This window comes from Panulirus ornatus, chromosome 11 (genome assembly GCF_036320965.1).
Source record: "Panulirus ornatus isolate Po-2019 chromosome 11, ASM3632096v1, whole genome shotgun sequence".
Taxonomy (NCBI): Eukaryota; Metazoa; Arthropoda; class Malacostraca; order Decapoda; family Palinuridae; genus Panulirus; species Panulirus ornatus.
Window position 1 is genome coordinate 16,221,098 of NC_092234.1, and position 24,102 is coordinate 16,245,199.

The 24,102-nt window shown below is 39.6% G+C and overlaps 1 protein-coding gene across 4 annotated transcripts in view; it reads right to left on the minus strand.

Annotated features, from left to right (window-relative positions):
- Nucleotides 1-3,423: 3,423 nt before the first annotated feature.
- Nucleotides 3,424-24,102, minus strand: part of Rbcn-3B (WD repeat-containing protein Rbcn-3B) — a 393,934-nt gene continuing 373,255 nt past the window's right edge. For all 4 annotated transcript variants that reach the window (XM_071666665.1, XM_071666667.1, XM_071666666.1 and 1 more), the window contains 6 exons: nucleotides 22,960-23,093; nucleotides 17,019-17,071; nucleotides 11,870-12,140; nucleotides 7,399-7,581; nucleotides 6,896-7,000; nucleotides 3,424-6,508 (listed from right to left, as the gene is read on the minus strand). In XM_071666665.1, the coding sequence (XP_071522766.1) occupies nucleotides 6,326-6,508; nucleotides 6,896-7,000; nucleotides 7,399-7,581; nucleotides 11,870-12,140; nucleotides 17,019-17,071; nucleotides 22,960-23,093 (929 nt within the window). In that variant the 3' untranslated portion in view covers nucleotides 3,424-6,325. The remainder of the gene's footprint in view (nucleotides 6,509-6,895; nucleotides 7,001-7,398; nucleotides 7,582-11,869; nucleotides 12,141-17,018; nucleotides 17,072-22,959; nucleotides 23,094-24,102) is intronic.

Below are 24,102 nucleotides of genomic sequence, written 5' to 3' on the forward strand. Positions count from 1 at the left end.
GTGGAAATAAAAAGAGTGTGGTTGAGAGAGCAGAAGAGGGTGTTTTGAAATGGTTTGGTCACATGGAGAGAATGAGTGAGGAAAGATTGACCAAGAGGATATATGTGTCAGAGGTGGAGGGAACAAGAAGTGGGAGACCAAATTGGAGGTGGAAAGATGGAGTGAAAAAGATTTTGAGTGATCGGGGCCTGAACATGCAGGAGGGTGAAAGGCATGCAAGGAATAGAGTGAATTGGAGCGATGTGGTATACCGGGGCCGACATGCTGTCAATGGGGCAAGTGAAACGTTTGGGGTAAACCATGGAAAGTTTTGTGGGGCCTGGATGTGGAAAGGGAGCTGTGGTTTCAGTGCATTATACATGACAGCTAGAGACTGAGTGTGAACAAATGTGGCCTTTTTTGTCTTTTCCTGGTGCTGCCTTACAGGATCAGGGATAGCAATGCTGTATTCCAGTGGGGCGGGGTAGTGACAAGAATGGATGAAGGCAAGCATATGAATATATACATATGCATGTATGTATATGTCTGTATATGTATATATATATATATTATATATTATATATATATATATTATATATATATATATTTTTCAAACTATTCGCCATTTCCCGCATTAGTGAGGTAGCGTTAAAACATATATATATATATATATAAGTTTGAATGGAGAAAAACTGGAGGAAGTGAAGTGTTTTAGATATCTGGGAGTGGATTTGGCAGCAGATGGAACCATGGAAGCGGAAGTGAATCATAGGGTGGGGGAGGGGGCGAAAATTCTGGGGGCCTTGAAGAATGTGTGGAAGACAAGAACATTATCTCAGAAAGCAAAAATGGGTATGTTTGAAGGAATAGTGGTTCCAACAATGTTATATGGTTGCGAGGCGTGGGCTATGGATAGAGTTGTGCGGAGGAGGGTGGATGTGTTGGAAATGAGATGTTTGAGGACAATATGTGGTGTGAGGTGGTTTGATCGAGTGAGTAACGTAAGGGTAAGAGAGATGTGTGGAAATAAAAAGAGCGTGGTTGAGAGAGCAGAAGAGGGTGTTTTGAAATGGTTTGGTCACATGGAGAGAATGAGTGAGGAAAGATTGACCAAGAGGATATATGTGTCAGAGGTGGAGGGAACAAGAAGTGGGAGACCAAATTGGAGGTGGAAAGATGGAGTGAAAAAGATTTTGAGTGATCGGGGCCTGAACATGCAGGAGGGTGAATGGCGTGCAAGGAATAGAGTGAATTGGAGCGATGTGGTATACCGGGGCCGACATGCTGTCAATGGGGCAAGTGAAACGTTTGGGGTAAACCATGGAAAGTTTTGTGGGGCCTGGATGTGGAAAGGGAGCTGTGGTTTCAGTGCATTATACATGACAGCTAGAGACTGAGTGTGAACGAATGGGGCCTTTGTTGTCTTTTCTAGTGCTACCTCACACACATATAATGTCTTTGCCAATCTTTCCTCACTCATTCCATATGTCCAAACCATTTCAACACACACTCTTCTGCTCTCTCAATCACGCTATTTTTATTTCCACATGTCTCTCTTACCCTTTCACTACTTATTTGATCACAGCACCTCACCCCACATATTGTCCTCAAACCTTTCATTTCCATAACATACACCCTCCTCCATATAACCCTATCTACTGCCCATGCCTCACAACCATATAACATTGTTGGAACTACTATTCCCTCAAACATACCCATTTTTGCTCTCCAAGATAACGTTCTCTCCTTCCACACATTCTCCATCGCTCCCAGAACCTTCATCCCCTCCCCTACCCTGTGACTCACTTCCGCTTCCATGGTTCTATTTGCTGCTTATTCCCAACAGACTGAATACTCACCCCTCTCTCCAACTCTTGCATTTACCTCTCTAATCACCCCATCCATAAACAAATTAAACAGCCAAGGGAACATCACACACCCTGCCGCAGACCGACATTTTCTTGGAACTAATCACTTTCCTCTCTTCCTACTCGAACACATGCCTTACATCTTTGGTAAAAACTTTTCACTGCTTCTAGCAACTTACCTCCAATGCCATATACTCTTAAACCTTCCACAAAGCATCTCTATCAATGCTATCATATGCAATCTCCAGATCCATAAATATTTCATACAAATCCATCTGTTTTTCGAAGTATTTCTCACATACATTCTTAAAAGCAAATACCTGATCCACACATCCTCTACCACTTTGGAAACCACACTGCTCTTCCCCAATCTGATGCTCTGTACATGCCTTCACTCTCTCAATCAAACTCTTCAATATAATTTTCCAGGAATACTCAACAAACTTATGCTTCTGTAGTTTTAACACTCACCTTTATTCCCTTTGCCTTTGTACAATGGCATTATGCATGCATTCCGTCAATCCTGAGGTACTTCACCATGGTCCATACATACACTGAATATCCTTACCAACCAAACAACAACAACACAGTCACTCCCTCCCCTTTTTTAATAAACTCCACTGCAATACAATCCAAACCTGCCACTTTGCTGGATCTCATCTTCTGCAAAGCTTTCACTACCTCTTCTCTATTAACCAAACCAATCTCCCTGACACTATCACTTCACACACCACCCTGACCAAAACACCCTATATCTGCCACTGCATCATCAAACATATTCAAATAAACCTTAAAAATACTCACTACACTACTATCTGTTATTACTTCCCCACTTGCCCCTTCACCAATGTTTCCATTTGTTCTCTAGTCTTACGTTATTTACCTCCTTGCAAAACATCTTTTTATTCTCCCTAAAATTTAATGATACTCTCTCACCCCAATTCTCATATGCCCTCTTTTTAAATACTTGCACCTTTCTCTTGACTTCCTGCCACTTTCTTTCATATATCTCCCAGTCATTTGCACTACTTCCCTGCAAGTATTGTCCATTGCCTCTATTTTCTCTTTCACTAATAACCTTACTTCTTCATCCCACCCCTCACAACTGTTTCTAATCTGTCAGTGCATTACACATGACAGCTAGAGACTGAGTGTGAACAAATGTGGCCTTTTTTGTCTTTTCCTGGTGCTGCCTCGCTGAAAGGGTGTGTGTTTGTTATTTCCTGTGTGGTGGGGTAGCACAGGAATGGATGAAGGCAAGCATATGAATATATACATATGCATGTATGTATATGTCTGTGTATGTATATGTTGATATGTATATGTATGTATATGTGCATGTATGGGCATTTATGTATAAATATATGTATGTGAGTGGTTGGGCCATTCTTCATCTGTTTCCTGGTGCTACCTCGCTAATGTGGGAAACAGCAATTAAGTACATTAAGAATGATAAAAAATATATATATATATGAAAGAAACATGAAGCATTTGTGTTGAATATAAGTAGCTCTTGATTCATGAGGAACCTTTTGGTTTATGGCACCAAAATGCCACTGCATAAAGAAGACTCAAATTATTCATCAATCTTTTATTACAACCGAACAAGCACGTGTTTATACAATTTTAGGAATATCACACATACTCATCCTGATGGGGTTTTCCATAATGAAGTAATATGAACACTTTCTCTGTGGACTCCTGAATGACCCTTTTTCTCTGCTGTCAGTCAAATATAATGACTTGCACTACAATCCACATACATACAAATTAAGATAGCCATTTCCTTGCCTAAACTGCAGAAAAGGGACATTTATCCATGTAACACTTTTTCTATGGCTTCTGTCTACATGTTTGTGATTAATTCCTCTATCACTGCATTGATCTCAACTTGGAATGTACCTTTGGAGTCTTATTACCCAATGAATCTATCTATGGGACCACATGTTTCACAAGCCTTAGTTATTTCAACTATGTATTGCAATACTTACAACCAATATTTCTAAATCTATTACTGTTTCACAAAAGGCTAAAGATGTTTACCATATCAAATTCACTGTCCTTTAACAATAAACAGGTTTCCTTTCATCAGTACAAAGAAGTGATATGAGTAGATGCATTATTAAAAGAAGAGCATCTCATTCACAAATGCAATGATCAACAAACTGATAAGGCAGCTCCTGTTTTCTAAACTCATGAGGGGGGGAAAGCCCAAAGGCACCTACAATTTGCTGGTTTAAACATGGAGGACATACAGTATGCATTCACACTACTTTTAACAACATGGATTATTCACTCTTTCTGTCATTAGCGTCATTTACTTTTACAGAAGGGTGCCCACGTGGAATCTCATCCAAACTCATTTCAAAACATCTGCGCATATGCTCTACCATGTTTCCACCTACATTCTTTGTTTTCACAAAGAATTCACTTTTTCTCACCTTTTCAAATTTTGTATCTTAATTCAATTATCAGTCTGTAAATTCCCATTTTATGTATACTGCTTCCAGATGATAATTCAGTAGTCATCTTTCTACAAACTGACATATATAAGGAGAGTCACAACTGAAATACAGCTAAATGTATCTCATAACACTCCACTTCTTTGTTAATACTCTCCTTACATTTTCTCACTGCCACTATCTTAGAATTAAGGTATATACAAAATATGAAGAAGATCAGCTTTCACAAGATTTCCTGGCATTGCCACTATTATATTTCACATAATCAATGTTCATTATGGCCTGCAGCAAATCAGTGATACTACTGGAAATTCTGGTTTAAAATCTTATTCCACCTGTATAACGTGTTTTCTCAAATAGTCTTTTTCCTTTCTATCATACAATAATCAACCTTTTTACTTTATTTACTAAATATTATCTCATTGTCAAGATGAAGTACTTGAGTAAACTTGTACTGATGCTATGACAGAAATATGGCTCATGATCCTCCATCATAAGTACAATGAGACTAAACATCACAAATGATTTTCACCTAAACATTTAACTTAAATGAGCTTTAGCAAATAAATACATATATGTATATCCCAGTTCATGACACATACTAGAAACTAGCTCACAATTCCAAGAACCACTTGGAATGGGATGAAATACATGCACAACCTAAGCATGCATCTATGGTTGGTCTTGTCACAGGGTTCCTTTCTGGTACATAAATGCACACATAAAGGGCAAGAGGATGCTTTTAAATAAATATGAGGGAAAAGAAATGCAGGCAGGGTATGAATGTCTTTGGTGTCCTTCATGACTACAACACTTAATGATCAACGGTTGTAATTCACAACTGACAGCATGTGATGATATAATCCACAACTGACAGCATGTGATGACATGACTATGAGCCGAGGTAGGTGAAGCACATACTGCTGGCCGACTGATATGGTGGTGAGTAAATTCTCAGTGATGATAACTGATGATAAGCATTAATTCTAATTGTAATGTCTGAGAATCAGTTCCCAAATATGAGTGTATCATCCTTTCTTTACCTTGGCCTTCAATGAGATAGGTGACAATAGACATATTACCTTGTCAGCCCATGTTAAATGTTAGATAAATCTGGCAAGACTAAACATATCATAATAAACAAAATAAAAAAAATGAAAACTCAAAATTCACACAACTTTGCAAATGTAATAAAGAAATTAAAAATATACCTTAACTCATCTAAAAAATGTTGAAGGGTAAAACACTAACAGAATACCTCATCCATCAACAAGAAAGTTCTGGAAAGAAAAGAGTGCTGAAAGGGAAAAAGATATAACAGCCAACACTACATTCCCCACCAGATGCACAAGTGAGATCCTTCTATAATCCTTCTGGGACATTGAAGAATGCTAGATATACATCCAGTATCTATCACAGTGGAATATCTAACATCCATGTTTCTCTTCATTAAAAAACATGGAAGATTATCTATTTGACTCAAATTTACCCACTCACTCTTATCACACATCTATGGTTCATACCAAGGATATAAAAAAAATTTACTTTAATTTACAAAACAAGGCCATAAAATATTTGAAAGAAAGGCAGCACTTTAAAAATCATTGCAAACATAACAAGCAAGTATAAGGCATATCATATGATCAAATCCAACTTCTCAACTATTGCTATACAGCTAAAATCATTAACAGCCTTGCATAAAGCAGCAGAATTCAACCTTTAAAAAATGCCATAATGTATTATAATTCCAAGACCTTGATGAACTGCTACCATCAGTAAGATGTGTTGGATGTATCTGGAAATGATCAAAAAAGAAGACTTCTACTAAAGATTTTTACTCTACATTAGAAGCACTAGTACCTCCAACCCCAAATGTAAATGCAGTGACACAACTCAAGATTTTCTACCCACTGGTTTCTGATGAATAATGTAGATTTCCATCAGCTATCAGTCATATCATCTGTAACAATACAATCTAAATATCTGTCTATTTACTTAACTGCGGTAAATCCATCACTATGCATTAAACCTGTGCTCAGTTCCATCAGCCATCATGTGGACAACAGTCTTGTTAGAGATCCAAACTAGCTTTGGAAGGCGTTGAGGGTTCATCCGAACAATATCGGGAACAGGTACAGTGGAGAAAGTCTTCGTACATTTGGTTTGTGATGCCCCCAAACCAAACATCCCTGATGATGTCTGGAATATACAGAAATTGGTTTCTCAATGTTAAAGGTTAATTTTTTAAAACAAAAGGATGAGTAAAATATGCATGCTCGACACTCCAGTCCAGGTTCTGCTTTGGACTACATCCTATAATTGAACGTTACACAAATCCATGCATAATGGTTTTACCAATGCGATGAGCAAAAGAATGTCAGTAACTGAGACTCTGATATAGTCCACACAAAATTCCACCATGTCCTAAGAACAAACCAGTAAATGGCACTAACCTATTTCAGCCTCTCTCCACTAATTTAAAAATATCTAGCAAATATCTCGGATGAAATTATCTATGGAGCAGATTCAGAAACTTTGAATTCAATGAAGAGATTAAAGATCAACAGTTTTATCTCTAAGACTTACCTGCCAAAAGGAAAGTTTATTGTCTCCCATGGAATAAGATGCCAAGTATTTACCATCAGGTGAGAAAGCCAGGGCTGTTACAGCTGAGCCATGAGCAGCAATTATCTACAACAAAGAAACCCAATACACCAAAATATTTATTCAAAGAGTGAAATCACAATAATGGTTTACTAAGTTACTGTAATTTTAGTGAAAAACATTAAACCAAAGAATTATTGCATAATCTTGATATATTCAACATTTCTTTCAAAATACTAATGTTACAACTTAATTCTATTCAAGGGCTTTTTCTCAACAACCTACTACCTGGTAGTGTCAAAACAAGAAGCGCTAGGTTAAAAAGCTGTACTAAACACAAGTCTTACTCAGCAATAATGGCCAGTCATTGATGTCCATTATATAGAGCTTAAGAGTAACATTAGCATTTGTATTACTTGCCTGCTTTAGGTCAGAAATGAGACAATACAGTAAGATTAGGCTTGGTTAGTGATTTCATTACTAACCTGACATTTGTATGCCCGAAGTTCATACATAGCTATACTTCCATTTTTAGCCCCAGTAGCAATACGTCGTGTGTGTGGGCAATGAGACACTTGGGGAAAGCCACAGATGGACGGGAATACTTCACTGAGACCCCGGCTCTTGAGATGCCCTGAGTCAACACAGTGTAGCACTATTTCCATTACCTACAAAAAAAAACAAAAGAGAGCAATCAATTTCATGGAACTCAAAGGGCATTATCTGTCTTACAAATATAAAGCAAAATTTAGAAAAGTACATAACCATCAGCTGCATTACAAATCCAAATCAACATATAAAGCAGGGAAAAGTCTGTGGGGCATGACTGTGAATGGGGGCTGCAGTTTTGGTGCATTATACATGACAGCTGGACAATGGTTCTCCATCTTTTCCTGATGCTACCTTGGTGAAATAGAAAATGGCAAACATATATGGAGAAAAAGAGTCCCCCCAATACATGTTTGCCATTTCCTGCATTAGCAAGGTACCACCAGGACCAGACAAAGAAATGGCCTCGATCACTCACATCTACTCTCTACTTGTCATATGTAATGCACAAAACCACAACCCCCTATCCAAAACCAGGTTTCCCCTTCCTACTTCATATGGCCTGGATCAGTTCATTGATAGCAAGTTGCCCTGTGTGCCACATCCCTCCAATTCATTCTATCCTTTGCATGCTTACTCCCTCCTTTATGTCCAAGTGCTGAGCTACCCAGATTTCTATTTACCCCATCCTTCCAACTCCATTTTGGTCTCACCCTTTTCCTTGTTTCCTCTGCTTCTGACACATACCCTTTTTGTTAACCTCTCCACACTCATTCTCTACATATGTCTAAACCATTTCAGCATATCCTTTTCAACTTTGTCAACCATACTCTTCTCATTACCACATATCTCTCTTGCTCTATCATTTCGTATTCAATACCTCTCCACACTCATTCTCTACATATGTCTAAACCATTTCAGCATATCCTTTTCAACTTTGTCAACCATACTCTTATCATTACCACACATCTCTCTTGCTCTATCATTTCGTATTCAATCAATCCTCCTTACACCACACAATGTCCTTAAACATTTAATTCCAACACATTCACCCTTTTCCACACATTTCTCACTATGCCCTGGACCTTTGCCCCTTCATCCACACTGCAACTCAATTCAGCTCCCATAATTTCATTTATTGCCATGTCCACTCCAAGGAATCTAAAAAACCTCACTTCATCCAAGTAGCAGCATAAACAAACACTGCACACGAGTTGCACTCTGCCAGGGGCCTGTAATGAAAAAGTCACTAAAGGATAAGAAGCAGTACTGGAGTTCACTAGTTATGGGATGGTTATCATGGCCACCCTTTGAGGGACTTCCACGTGGGAACAGGTGTCAGAGATAGAGATAAATCTTCAAAGTTCTCTCCATCCAAACTCACACCCTAACACACCTGTCTATCCAATGCTAAACCTAATATCCTTACTTTTATCCATATCTATTCTCAACTTTCTCCTTTAATACACTCTCCCAAACTCAAAAATCAGCTTCTGCAGTTGCTCACCAGTGCTGTGTCATCAGCATACTATAAGAGGCTTATCTCCCAAAGCAAAGGCCTGATTCACACATCCTCTACCACTCATGAAGCCATGTGCCACCACCATCTCAATCAGGTATACTCAACAAACTTATACCTACTTATACGATCATTCACTTTTGTTCCCATCACCTTTGTAAAAAGGACATATACAGGCATTCTGCCAATCTTCAGACACCTTACCCTGAGTCATTTACACTTTTAAAGTCCCAATTAACCAATCAACAACAATACCATCTCCTTTCTAGAGAAATTCAACAGTAATCTCATCCACTTCAGCTACCTTCCTGGATTTCATCTTATACAAGGTTTTCACTACCTCTCTTGCTTTCACTGCCTCTCTCTTCACAAATCCATTTGCCAAGATTCTCTCACTTTGAATACCTCTCCTATCCAAACATCCCTCATCTCCCACCCTATCATCAAATTCATTCAATAATTCCTCAAAGTACACATTCCATCTCCTCTTCACCTTAACTCTTACTGTAACCATTTCCCCATTTGTCTCCTTCACCAGTACTCTCACGTGTTCTTTCTTATTCTCCCTGAAGTTTGCTGAGACTTGCGCATTCCAACTCTTATTTGCCCTTTTTCAACCCCCTCACTTTCCTCTTGACCCTTTGCTTCTTTCTTACACACCTCCTAAACATTTGCACTCCTTCCCTGCAAAAAATGCCCATACACCTCTTTTCTGTTTCACTAGAAACTTAACCTCCTCATCCCATCAATCATTTCCCTTTCCCACCTTCCCACCTCCCTACTACTTGCATCCATACCTGTGTACTGAAAGAGCGTGCCTCTGAACTCGCACTTGTGTTTGCTCATCTGTTCCAATTGTTTAAAAATGAGAACTTTTTGTACTTCTTGGAAGCATGCATTGGCAGATACTCTCCCTAAGAAGTGTGACCATTTTAACTCCTAAAACTATCTCAAACTATCGTCTTGTTGCTTTGACATCTACCATTTTCAAAGTTTTTTAAATCCTTCCTCAACTCCCATATCCTCAGACATCTTGAATCTCACAGTCCTCTCTCTTGTCACCAGTGTGGCTTTCATAAGGCAAGATTCACTGATCTTTCCTATTTTACTAATGTTTGGTCATCATTCCTGAAAGATTCTGAGGGAATCCTATGTAGTTACCATTGACATATCCAAAGCTTTTGATAGGGTGTAGCCTTAGGGTCTCATCTCTAAGCTCTCCTCTTTTGGCTTCCCTCCCCACTTTGCTCCCTCATGTCTAGCTTCCTTTGAGACTGACCTATCTTTGTCATTGTTGATGGATTACCCTCTCCTCTCCCCCTTTCTCCATCAACAGTAGTGTCCCTCAAGGTTCTGGCCTATTTCTCATACTTTTTCTCCTTTTCATCAACAATTTCCTTTCTTCCACAAATGACAAAATGCACTCATATGCTGATGATTCAATAATGCATTCCTCCACATCCTTTAATTCTGCTACTTCTTTCCTCAATACATTCAGGCTTCAAGAGTACATCTCATTGGGAGAGATGAAATCTTGTTTAATTTAATACCTCCAAAACCCAGTTTCTACCTATCTCTCTATTGAAAGTTTCCCACAACTTTCATCTTTTCTTTGATGGATCTGTAATTCCACCCCTTGACTCAGTGAACAAACTTGATATTACTGCAACAACCACTCTATCTTGGAAACCCCACATAATGGAAACAGCTAAGTCTACCTCTAAGAAACTGTAAGTCCTGTTTAGATGGTGAAATTTCTTTTCTTCCACCTCTTGACTCAATGAACATACTTGTTATCAGTGTTACAGCCACTCTGACTCAATGAACACCCTTGTTATCACTGTAACAGCCACTCTATCTTGATAACCCCACATTACAGAAATACCTATGTCTACCTAAAAAACCTGGGAGTCCTGTTTAGATGTGAAAATTTCTTTTTCTTCCAAACAGTTGCTCCGTTTATACAAAGAATTGTTCCATCCTTCTACACAGAGCGCTGCTCTCACAATGGGGTGGTTCTAGCTCTGCATCCTTACTTGAAAGGCAGGGTTGTTCTAGCTCTGAATCCTTACTTGACAAAGTTGAGCCAGAAGAAGTCAGACATATAGATCTCAAAGGCTAACTTCAAAACTTGACCCACTTGTCCTATGCTGCAATACTGGTTCACTTTCCTTCTCCTGTAGGGAAATGAGCTGGCAGCTTGTGTGCCTCCACCACTACCTAGATCACACAAGACTCAGCATGCAGCTATGTCCCATGATTACTGTGTGGCCATCGGCAACTCTAGGGTAAGCTATTTTGATAACTGTTTCTTTCCCAACTCGAAATTTTGGAACTCTCTACCCCTCTCATGTTTTTTCCAGCAACTTTGACGTGACACATTTTAAAAGACAGGTTTTTCATTTCCTCCAAAATTTGTAAATACTTTCCCTTGTCTACTCTTTTTCCCTTTCATCAACTTCTCTATACTTCACATCAAGCCCTTCTGTCCATGACTGGAGCCATGATCGTACAAAAAACTTTCACAGACTACACATTTCTCTTGCACATGCAATCACTGCTTTCCATATACCTCTCATTCTTCACCCTCAGCATATAAATATACATATCCCAGATAATACCAGATAATAACCATCTCTAAAAAACGCAACCAGTTGCAGTGGCTACGAGTCAACAGCTCACTGGGGCTTTCATTAAATCATTCATTCTCAGATTCACCACTCCCATACATAATCAATATCTTCTAGGTCTATGTATTTCTGTATTTCATTTACTCTTTGTATAATGTATTAGTCACCTAAATTGTTGCAGCTGTAGTCCTCTAAGGGTAAGATAAATGACCTAATTCATCTAAGATGATAAGCAACATGTAAGCAGGCAAGATGTACCTCCACCATGAGGTCCATGATGTGACATCTTTTATGTACAATGAGGTATTCCATCACTCTTAGAATCTCAGTCTTGGCACGATGAAGGACTGTATTATATATGTTTAATTGCAGGCTCTGTGCATTTTGCTGCAGTGCATTAAAACGAGCAACTTCACGAGCCATAGTTGTGATGAAAGCCGGAGGTCGGGCCTCTGCAATCAGCGTCAATGCGTTGGAAGCTGTGCGACATGAATCAGCTTCAGGAATGAGAGGTAGCCCATACTTCATGCTGTGTGAGAAAAATATACAAAAAAAATGTACTTTATACTATGATGGATACAAACTCAAAACACATCAACACTACCACATTTACAATGATCATTACAATATTAAGTTAATCATCAACTTGTACTGACCTTTATCATTATTATTCCAGCAATCTCCAGTATTGTTATTTGTTACTATCTCTTCTACTATCATTACGACCACTACCATCAACATCTATTATTACCTATATCATTACTATTGTAACACTCATTACTTTCTCAACTGCCAATATCATTACCATTCCCAAAATTGCTGCCAGTACCACACTATTAACCTAACTTCATGATCACCATTGTCAGTTCCAGAACCATTATCATCACCAACATCAATGCCCCTTATTCTAGGATAATGATTAGGGTTTAATACTGGTATATGAAAAACTCAAAATATTTCACATAACGAGGTTGATACCACTGCTGCACTATCAAATAATCCAATAACCACAGATATGACTTCACCCATCTGATAAGGGTCGTCACTAGTACCTTAAAACATGAGTCACTTTCTGTCAATGCCTAGATTGCTGTACTGTCAGTAGCTGGCACACTTGCAAGTAATATATGTTGATGACAGAGCACTGAGCCCTTTCACTGCTGAAGTTGATATATCTGGGAACGTTAGGTGGGAAGGATATTCTTAAAAATTCTAAAAAAGAAAATGTTTGTTATTGTGATGATCTAGAGCATGATTTTCTAAACAAAATAAAATTCAACTCAACCTGGTGAGATAATGTCTAACTACTGCAAATCCTTCAATCTATGCTGCTCTACAGCCAAGAGTACAAGGTAATCCAGAAGTATTTTCAAGCATACATGAATGGGGGCAGACAGTGTGAATTGTGTGCATGGGTATATATGTATGTGTCTGTGTATGTATATACATGTGTACATTGAGATATATAGGTATGTATATTTGCGTGTGTGGACGTGTGTGTGTGTGTATACATTGTGTATGGGGGTGGGTTGGGCCATTTCTTTCGTCTGTTTCCTTGCGCTACCTCGCAAATGCGGGAGACAGCGACAAAGCAAATAGAAAAAAAAGAAAAAAAAAAAAAACATGGTGAGAAGTATGGCACCATTTCTAGGTGTTTTTGTCACAAACAAATATGAGTAGAGAGGGTTGTTGATCAGCAATACCTATTATCTTGAAGGAGTGAAACAGTTTAAAAAATTATTACACAATGTGAGGACACAGATTAACACAGCCATCCTCGACGTAAAGGCGCCTTCCACACATACTGAGAAGAGTATGAAAAAATTTAGGCTATAGTGTTTGGAAACAATGCATGAAATGCCATGACAACCATTAATGGCGGTATATATATATGCCTCAGCTCGAGAAATCACAAAAATCAATTTCACATATCACAAGACTCCCACACAAAAAGATGTGATTTCCACACTGATACTAAACACCTAAAGCTCTACTGTCCTTCACTCATCGAACAGACATACATGCAACACCACTCCACTTCCTCATCTATACTCCACCCCAGTAGTTGTGAGCTCTGAAGAGGCCCAAAAGATGGGGACTCTGAGGCAGGAATGTAAGGAAAGGTAAGCATGCATATACACATATCAATTTATTTATCATCTGTAATTATCCCATGAAAAAATTTCTGTTAATGAGTTAAGATGTTAACGAGGACCTTTCTAAAGGCCCATGCAGCCCAATGCATGTGCTGCTTCCAGTAGCAGGTTAAAGATGACTCTACTGGAGTGAGAACTCCCAATGATACAGCCTCTCCCAAGGTGATTTTTCATGTGCAGTATAACCCCAAGCAGTAGAGTCTGGTAACACCTGTTTATTTACCTAAACATACTAAGAAAGGGGGGTGACTCTATTGTTGATTGGTTCATAAGGATATTCAATGTAATGTATGGATAATGGTGAAGCAGCTGGGGATTGGAGGAATGCATGTATAGTCCCACTGTACAAAGGCAAAGGGGAAAAAGGTGAGTGTTCACACTACAGAGGCATAAGTTTGTTGAGTATTCCTGGAAAATTGTAAGGGAGGGTATTGACTGAGAGGGTGAAGGCAAGTACAGAGCATCAGATTGGGGAGGAGTAGTGTGTTTTCAGAAGTGGTGGAGGATTTGCTTTGAAGAATGTGTGTGATAAATACTTAGAAAAAAAAAGATTGTTTTTGTATGTGGCATTTATAGATATGGAGAAGGCATATGATAGAGCTGGTTGAGATACTTTGTCGAAAAACTTAAGAGTATAGGGTGTGGGAGGTAAGCTGCTAGAAGCAGAGAAGTTTTTACTTAAGGTGTAAAGCATGTTAACGAGTAGGAAGAGAGGAGAGTAATAGGTTCCCTGTGAAGGTTGGTCTGCAGAGGGGTGTGTGATGTCCCCGTGCTTGTTTAAACTGTTTATGGATGCGGTGGTTAGGGATGTAAATACAAGAGTTCTGGAGAGAGGGGACAGTATACAGTCTCTTGGGGATGAGAGGGTCTAGGAAGTGACTCTGTTGTTGTTTGCCGATGATACAACACTGGTGCCTGATTCAAATGAGAACCTGTAAAAGTTGTTGACTGAGTTTAGAAAAGTGTGTGAAAGGAGAAAGTTGAAAGTAAATGTGAATATGAGCAAGGTTATTAGGTTCAGTAGGGTTGAGGGATGACTGAGGGATGAGTTAGTTGGGAGGTAAGTTTGAATAGAGAAAAATTGGAGGCAGTGAAGTGTTTTAGATATCTGGGAGTGGACTTATCAGTGAATGGAACCATGGAAGTGGAAGTGAGTCACAAGGTGGGGAAGGGGGCGAAGGTTCTGGGAGCGATCAATTATGCGTGGAAGCTGAAAGTAAATGTGAATACGAGCAAGGTTATTAGGTTCAGTAGGGTTGAGGGACGAGTTAGTTGGGAGGTAAATTTGAATAGAGAAAAATTGGAGGCAGTGAAGTGTTTTAGATATCTGGGAGTGGACTTATCAGTGAATGGAACCATGGAAGTGGAAGTGAGTCACAAGGTGGGGAAGGGGGGTGAAGGTTCTAGGAGCGATGAATTATGTGTGGAAGAAGAGAAATTTATCTCGGGTATGTCTGAAGGAATAGTGGTTCCAACAATGTTACATGGTTCCGAGGCATAGGCTATAGATAAGGTTGTGCAGAGAAGGGTGGATGTGTTGGAAATGAAGACAATATGTGATGTGAGGTGGTTTGATGGAGTAAGTAATGAAAGGGTGAGAGAGATGTGTGGAAATAAAAAGAGTATGGTTGAGAGAGCAAAAGAGGGTATGTTGAAATGGTTTGGACATATAGAGAGAATAAGTGAGGAAAGATTGACAAAGAGGATATATGTGTCAGAGATGGAAGGAAGGAGAAGCAGGAGACCAAACTGGAGATGGAAGGATGGAATGAAAAAGATTTTGAGCAACTGAGGCCTAAAGATACAGGAGGGTGAGAGGCGTGCAGGGAATGGAGTGAATTGGAAAGATGTGGTACACCAGGGTCAATGTGCTGTCAATGGACTGAACCAGGGCATGTAAACGTATAGGGCAAACCATGGGAAGGTCTGTGGGACCTGGATGTGGATAGGGAGCTGTGGTTTCGGTGCATTACACATGACAGCTAGAGACAGAGTATGAACGAATGTGGCCTTTTCTGTCATATTTTCTTGGCACTACCTCACTGAAGCAGGGGGTAGCAATGCTGTTTCCAGTGGGGTGGGGTAGCACCAGGAATGGATGAAGGCAAGCAAGTATGAATATCTACATGTGTATATATGTATATGTCTGTGTATGTGTATGTACATGTATAAGTTGATATGTATATGTATGTATACATGGTGACTGGGAATGCCTGGTTTACAAAAAGAGATATACATAAGTATACATATGTGAGTAGGAGAGATGGTCAAAGGTAGCGACAGGAAGAGATGAAGGCAAGTAAGTATGAATACGTATATGTGTATATATGTATATGTCTGTGTATGTATATGTTGATATGTATATGTATGTATATGTGTGTGTATGGGCATTTATGTATATATATGTGTATATGAGTGGATGGGCCATTCATCCTCTGTTTCCTGGCGCTACCTTGCTGACGCGGGAAACAGCACTTTAGTAGAGGTAGCTGACGCGGGAAACCGATTAAGTATAATAATGTAAAAAATATATTGCAAGAGATCACAATTGAGTGCATGATCAACTAAATTCCTTTCTTAACCACAGGGAAACGAAACATGATAAGTTCCCAAGTGCACTTTTGTATTATGATCATAACATCAGAGGAGATACAAGAAAGAAATATAACAGTCAGCTGATATACAACATAGAGATGTAGCTATATATTGAAAGTGGGGCTCTGGAAATCTTCCCCTCCTGTATTACTTTCCTAATCAATGAAGCGAGGAAAGAGCCAAATATGAATTTACTTTTCCTCTAAGGCTCAGTCATCTGTTCTGGACACTACCTTACTCTCATAGGAAATAGTGAACAAGTATGAAAGAAAATATATATATCAAACCTTGCCTCCCAGCCCCATGAACTCTTTTCTTCTTCTCCGGGGCCCTGCAATGCTTAAGAAGCCAGCCTTTCAATGTGACATTCCAAAAAGTGCTCTGATGCTGTGTGTATGTGTACTTGAGACAAGCATGAGGCTAATTAGCTATAAGTGTTCAGTGCTTCTGTTGTGATAGTTACATTGTGAACAGGAAGGATCCACGATATGATGAATCAGTGTTTGAAGTGCATATTAGATATCACTCTCCCAACAAACCCTGCAAAAGAAGATGAACAGCAATGTCTGCTGTGAGTTGACTAACCCACCCAGGACTTGACAATTAAATCAAGGAGATAAGTATACAGTTATGTTAAGAATATCAGTCTCACTCACCTTGGAGCCAATCGGTCAGTGTCAGCACAAAAATCCAGTAATGCTAGCAGCACCTGTGACAAAAAAAAGTGTATAAATGGCAACATTTACTACATGCAACTCATGACTAAATTATGTTTAAATCACCTAATACTATTCCAGCATATCTAAACACACAATATAACAGTACACATCACTATATTTACCCTCTCTTCCTTTTTGAACTAAAATGGTACCTTGCTCATCCTGTTTTTTGCACCTGATAAACTCTTCAAAATTTAGACACTTGCCTCTAGATTAAATATACCTACTCAATAATAGTAACAACTATGCATTCATTCTTAATAAAAGAAAGCCACAACATACCACTTTTTTATGAGCTCCTTCTCATTACCTACTGATACGGATTTCCACTTGACATATCTTCACTGCAGGCCCACGTGTTAATTCTCATACTAACTAATAAATTCCTTCATCTACAAAGACCTTTTTCTTTTTACTTCCTAACTCTATCTACCTATTTGCATTTCAACTTCGCCATTATAATAATAGATTAAAACATTTCAGTTTACTATACCTTAACCTTTTGTGCATGGCATGTGGGTATACCTTCCCTGACATTTTTAACAATTAAGTGCAACAAGCAGGTGCATTCCGGGGAGCTTTGTAAAGACAGAGGGGACTCCTGGAGCAAAAATCAAGTATATATATTCACTGTACTTCATGCCTCGGGAGTCTATCTTCATGAGGCTCCTGCAGTACTCAGGAAGCTGGCCACATCAACCTTTCAGGACCACAGGTCATAAAGTGCTGTGATGTTGTATGTGTGTGTCTTCATAAAGTGCTGTGATGTTGTATGTGTGTGTCTATGTGGCGATAGTGCAGGTCTTCTGTACGGCAGCCATATTGTGGGCATGAAGGGTCTTGGATATGCTGAAACGGTGTTTGTAGTGTTGGATGACAAACAAAATGAGCAGGATATTATGACTTGAGTTTGTCTGGGCAGTGTGGTTTCTGATGGGTGTATGTCAGGTGGGCTGGAGTTGAACACCGAGTTGGGAGGCTGATTTGTTTACTGCTTGATGGGTTATTTCAGTGTGAATGTTTTATCAGTGTTACATTTGTTGAAGGTGATGAGGGTTCTGTGAGTAAAGGCTATTGGAGTGTGAGGCAGGAATAAGCTTTTTATTATGACTTGAGGGTTGGTGGTTAAATATGAAGTGGTTAGGGTGGAAGGGGTCTAGAGCTGCTGCACAGAATTAAGTACTAAGCACGTTGAGGTGGGTCTATATTGGGAGGATCTTTATTTCATTGTGCAGGTGTTGAATGTTTGTAGTCACTCAACAGCCAGTGATTGTTCTGAAAGCACTCTTTAGCATGGTCTCCAGCTTTGATATAACTGCTTTTGAAGGGTAGAAAACTAAGCATGTGAGGCATAGTTAAAATCTGGCAGACGAACTGACTGCATAGAATGGTAAGTGATTCTTTTTCTTGTCCAAATCTGAGGGATTCTTTTTGCTGTACATATCTAGTGTCTGTTAGTGTTATGCAGGCATTTAATTTGTGTGTTGCTTCTACGCTGATGTTTTTTTTCAGAGAGCAATTATCCATTAAGAAGCCTGGAGTGTGTGAGATGGATTTGTTTGTCAATGGTTAAAAGAGTGAATGAAGACTTCTGTGGAGATGCAGACACTCTGTTCTCTATGAGCTAAAGTTAAAATTGTTCAATGTAATGCTGCATGTATGATGTTACTACTGTGGTGTTAGGGTATTGTGATGTGATTGTGAGGTCATCTGCATTTGAAAGGGCCTTCATGTTGAGGATTGCTTGAAATAATGGGAGGTTGTGTAGAAAGAGATTGAAAAGAGCTGGACAATGAACTGTTGTTTAGGGCGAAGCCATTGTGAATGATTCTGGTGTGGTGGTTCTCTATGAAACTGGCCGACCATTTTTTGTCATTGTTGTGAATGGTAGTGTCAAGTGTCTTTTGTGTGGTATGTTGAGGGACAGTGTTGAATGCTTTTCTGATGTTTATTGCCACTATAAAAGTGCAGGAGGAGAGCTGTGGTTGGTTAAATCTATCTAGGATTTGTTGTGTCAGAGTGCAGGCATGGTGGTAGAGCATCTGGGTCTGAAGCCAGGTTGTGTGGGTGAGTGTGGAATGTTTTGTTTGATTCTGAGGATAAAAATTATATTGGGCAAGGGATCAGGTATTAGTGTTGGGTGATCTGTGAGAGTCATGGCAAGAGGTTTGGTGGAGACAAAAGGAAGTGGTGAAACCCTTGCATGAGAAGAAGTGTGGTAAGGCAGTTGGTGTGGGTGGCACTGCAGTTGAACTTCTTAAAAAAAAAAAGGCAAGGGGGACAAAAGTGAATGTTTAAATTACAGAGGCATAAGACTGTTGAGTGTACATATTAAGTTGTATGGATGAGTGGTGACTGAGAAGGTGGTGGGTGAGTGAAGTGTTTGTCTGGAAGGGCTTAGGAGGTGAGTCACTCATTGTTTCCTGATAACACAGCACTGTGGCAGATTCAAGTGAAAAACTACAGGAGTTGGTTTCTAAATCTGTGAGAGTGTGAGAAATGACAAAATTCTGAGTAAATTTAATAAAAACAAAATTTTCAGGTTTAGCAGTGGAGAGTCAGTTCATTTGGTGTAAGATCTGTTAATGGAGAGAACCTGGAAGATGTGATCTATTTTAGATATCTGGGGTTGAACATAGCAGCAAATGGAACCATAGGGTAGATTGAATGAGCAACAGAGTGGGAAGGGGGGTAAAGGTCCTGGGCACAATGGTAATGTGGGGATACAGATATTACTATCTGTGAGAGCATAAGATGGGTATGTTTGATAGTAAAGTAGCCTATTAATGTTGTATGGATGCTAAACATAAGCCTCAGGAAGATAGAAGGTGACTGTGTGGTTGAGAAGCTGCTGCTCAGAGAGAGAGAGAGAGAGAGAGAGAGAGAGAGAGAGAGAGAGAGAGAGAGAGAGAGAGAGAGAGAGAGAGAGAGAGAGAGAGAGAGAGAGAGAGAGAGAGAGAGAGAGAGAGAGAGAGAGAGAGAGAGAGAGAGAGAGAGAGAGAGAGAGAGAGAGAGAGAGAGAGAGAGAGAGAGAGAGAGAGAGAGAGAGAGAGAGAGAGAGAGAGAGAGAGAGAGAGAGAGAGAGAGAGAGAGAGAGAGAGAGAGAGAGAGAGAGAGAGAGAGAGAGAGAGAGAGAGAGAGAGAGAGAGAGAGAGAGAGAGAGAGAGAGAGAGAGAGAGAGAGAGAGAGAGAGAGAGAGAGAGAGAGAGAGAGAGAGAGAGAGAGAGAGAGAGAGAGAGAGAGAGAGAGAGAGAGAGAGAGAGAGAGAGAGAGAGAGAGAGAGAGAGAGAGAGAGAGAGAGAGAGAGAGAGAGAGAGAGAGAGAGAGAGAGAGAGAGAGAGAGAGAGAGAGAGAGAGAGAGAGAGAGAGAGAGAGAGAGAGAGAGAGAGAGAGAGAGAGAGAGAGAGAGAGAGAGAGAGAGAGAGAGAGAGAGAGAGAGAGAGAGAGAGAGAGAGAGAGAGAGAGAGAGAGAGAGAGGTCTTTTCACTGTATATCAACTGACATACTTTTTTCTTGTATCTCCCCTGATGATGTGATTATCACACGAAAGTGCACTTGGGAACTTATCATGTTTCATTTCCCCATGGACTCATAGGAATAGATACACATGTACATATTCATACTTGTTTGCCTTGATCCATTCCCGGTGCCACCCCACCCTACAGGAAACAGCATCGCCACTTCCTGCATCAGTGAGATAACACCGTGAAAACAGACAAAACAGGCCACACTCTATCACTCTCAGTCTCTAGCTGTCAAGTATAATGCATGGAAACCCCAGTTCCATATCCACATACAGGCCCCACAGACCTTTCTAAGGTTTATTCCAGATGCTTCACATGCCCTGGTTCAGTTAATTGACAGCACATTGACCCCAGTATACCACATTGTTCCAATTCATTCTATTCCTTGCACACCTCTCACCCTCCTGAACGTTCAGGCCCCGATAGCTCAAAATCTTTTCCACTCCATCCTTGCACCTCCAATTTGATCTGCTTATCCTTGTTCCCTCCACCTCTGACACATATATCTTCTTTGTCAACCTTTCCTCACTTATTCTCTCCATATGTCCAAACCATTTCAACACATCCTCTTCTGCTCTCTCACCACACTCTTTTTATAACCACACATATCTCTTACCCTTTCATTACTTACTTGATCAAACCACCTCACACCACATACTGTCCTCAAACATTTCATTTCCAACACATCCAACCTGCTCTGTACAACCCTATCTACAGCCCATGCCCTGCAATATATAATATTGTTGGAACTACTACTCCTTCAAACATATCCATTTTTGCTATCTGAGATAATGTTCTCTCTTTTCACACATTCTTCATTGCTCCCAGAACCTTTACCCTCTCCCCCATCCTATGACTCACTTCCACTTCCACAGTTCCATTTGCTACTAAGTCTACTGCCAGATATCTAAAACACCACTTTCTCCAAATTCTCTACATTTAAACTCACATCCCAATTGACCTGTCCCTCAACCCTGCTGAACCTAATAACCTTGCTCTTATTCACATTTACTCTCAACTTTCTCCTTACACACACTTTTTCAAACTCAGTCATCAACTTTAGTAGTTTCTCACTCATATCAGCACCCAGCGCTCTATCATCAGCGAACATCAACTGACTCACTTCCCAGGTCCTCTAATCCCAAAAGACTACATACTCGCCCCTCTCCCCAAATCTCTTGCATTTACTTCCCTAATCACCCCATTCATAAACAAATTAAACAACCACAGGGACATTACAAACCCCTGCTGCAGACTGACCTTCACTGGGAACCAATCACACTCCTCTCTTCCTACTAGTACACATGCCTTACACCCTTGATAAAAATTCTCACTGCTTCTAGAAGATTACCTCACACACCATATGTTCTTAAGACCTTCCACAAAGCATCTCTATCAACCCTATCATATGCCTTCTCCAGATCCATCTGTTCTGTTTTTCAGAGTATTTCTCACACACATTCTTCAAAGCAAACACCTGATCCACACATCCTCCACCACTTCTGAAACCACACTGCTCCTCCCCAATCTGATGCTCTGTACATGCTTTCGCCCTCTCAATCAATACCCTCCCATACAATTTTCCAGCAATACTCAACAAACTTATGCCTCTGTAGTTTGAACACTCATATCTATCTTCTTTCCCTTTGTACAATGGCATTCCACCAATCCTCAGGCATTTCACCATGATCCATACATACACTGAATATCCTTACCAATCAATCAACACATACAATGTCAATATGTCATACATCAAACATCTGCATTATACAACAAATATCAAACCCACACACCAAACAACTGCACCAAAAAGAAACATCAACAATAAATATAATCACAAGCAATTGTGTCAACAACTCCAACACATAATATTACTGGAAACACATAGAGACACTTGCATCTTTAGTAATAGCTACATGATACACAATACCATTAAACCATAAACAAAAACATACACCATGACCTAACACTTGCATTCTATGTAAACACACCATAAGCTGTAACTTCCAAATATGAATGCCTTTGCTTTTTATCAAATCCTGCACTAATCACTAACAACTAGAACATAAGGTGAAACACATCAAAACAAAAACAATGCCATATAAACTATTACCTGCATTAGATAGTACTACACACAACACACTCCAATATCTGCTCCATGAAAATATTTCTAATTCATCCACTGATAAACACTGATTTCAATGATCAATCAAATATGCAGCTCATCACACCCCTTCACACCCACACGCCAAATATCTATTTATCTACAACCCTGTGTACTATTCACATCACACAAAAAAAGGCTACATGCATCAATATCTCATCAGTGAACTGAACATTTGCTATTAACTAACCTTGGCCACATCGAGATAGGGTTCCCAGACAGGAAAGCCACGACCTATCAGATCAATAGCTGCTCGTCTTAATGGTGTGTGTGCTGGCAACTTGGGTCCTGATGGAGCTAATACTAAGTATGCCAAAGCTTTGCCTGGAAAAAAAGTTTTAGTTTTGAGATATAAATATCTTTTCTTTCAAATTGGAGTCATGCAAACATGAGATATTCTCTAATTAGAATATTGGGATAAGTCCCTTCTAACCCTCTGTTCGTCTTATGAAGAACTCAGGCTCTCTCCACTCACCATTATCCATCCAATCATACAGCAGCCTGTTTGCTTATTCTAAGCCCATCCTCAGCCAAAGACCACCACAGAAATTAAGTCAACCCACCGGCTCTCAGCACAACAGGACTTTTTAGCATTTGCTTTCACTTTCATTTCCCACTAAGTTAGCTCCCACAGTACCTGTTGCAGTGTCCCATTAATATCAATAAAACCTTATTTTATTAAAGCACTTTTGTGGACACTCCTGACAATCTGCCAGGTCTCCCCTGCTTTAAATCTGGCTCTATTTTTGTTGGCAAAAATGTTAGAAAAGAGTTCCAAAACATTGGTGCTGTACTTTCCACAGTAATGGTAAATGTAATGAAGGTCGTCTTTGTGTTCTCCAAACCTTTTCTTGAAAAAGTGTTAGAGAAACCACATGTCAATTTAAAATACCAAGATTTGACACTGGAGTCCTGTAAAAGGCTGAGCAGATTAGAAGAAATCTAGGTATAAACTGAGGAGCATTGCATAGGTGAAGGGGCCCCTAGTACAAAAGCTTTATGTCCCACTTAGGGATCTTAGCATTACTAAACCCCAAAAATAACTAGATGAGAACTTTTCCCGCATGGACTTGGGGAATGGAGAAAAATCTGGTTCCATAAAACCAATCCGAGGACAAAGTGTCTGTAGTTACTGCCCCCACATCTAAAAAAAACTGGAGAAACATTGAATGCCTCCTTCCCTATCAAAAATTTTTTCCAGATCCATAAATGCCACATACAAATCCTTCTGTTCCTCTTCGTATTTCTAACTAATACTTGAAGCAAACACCTACTCTAAACAACTTCTAACATTCCCAAAACCATATTATTCCTACCCAATCTGATGTTCTAT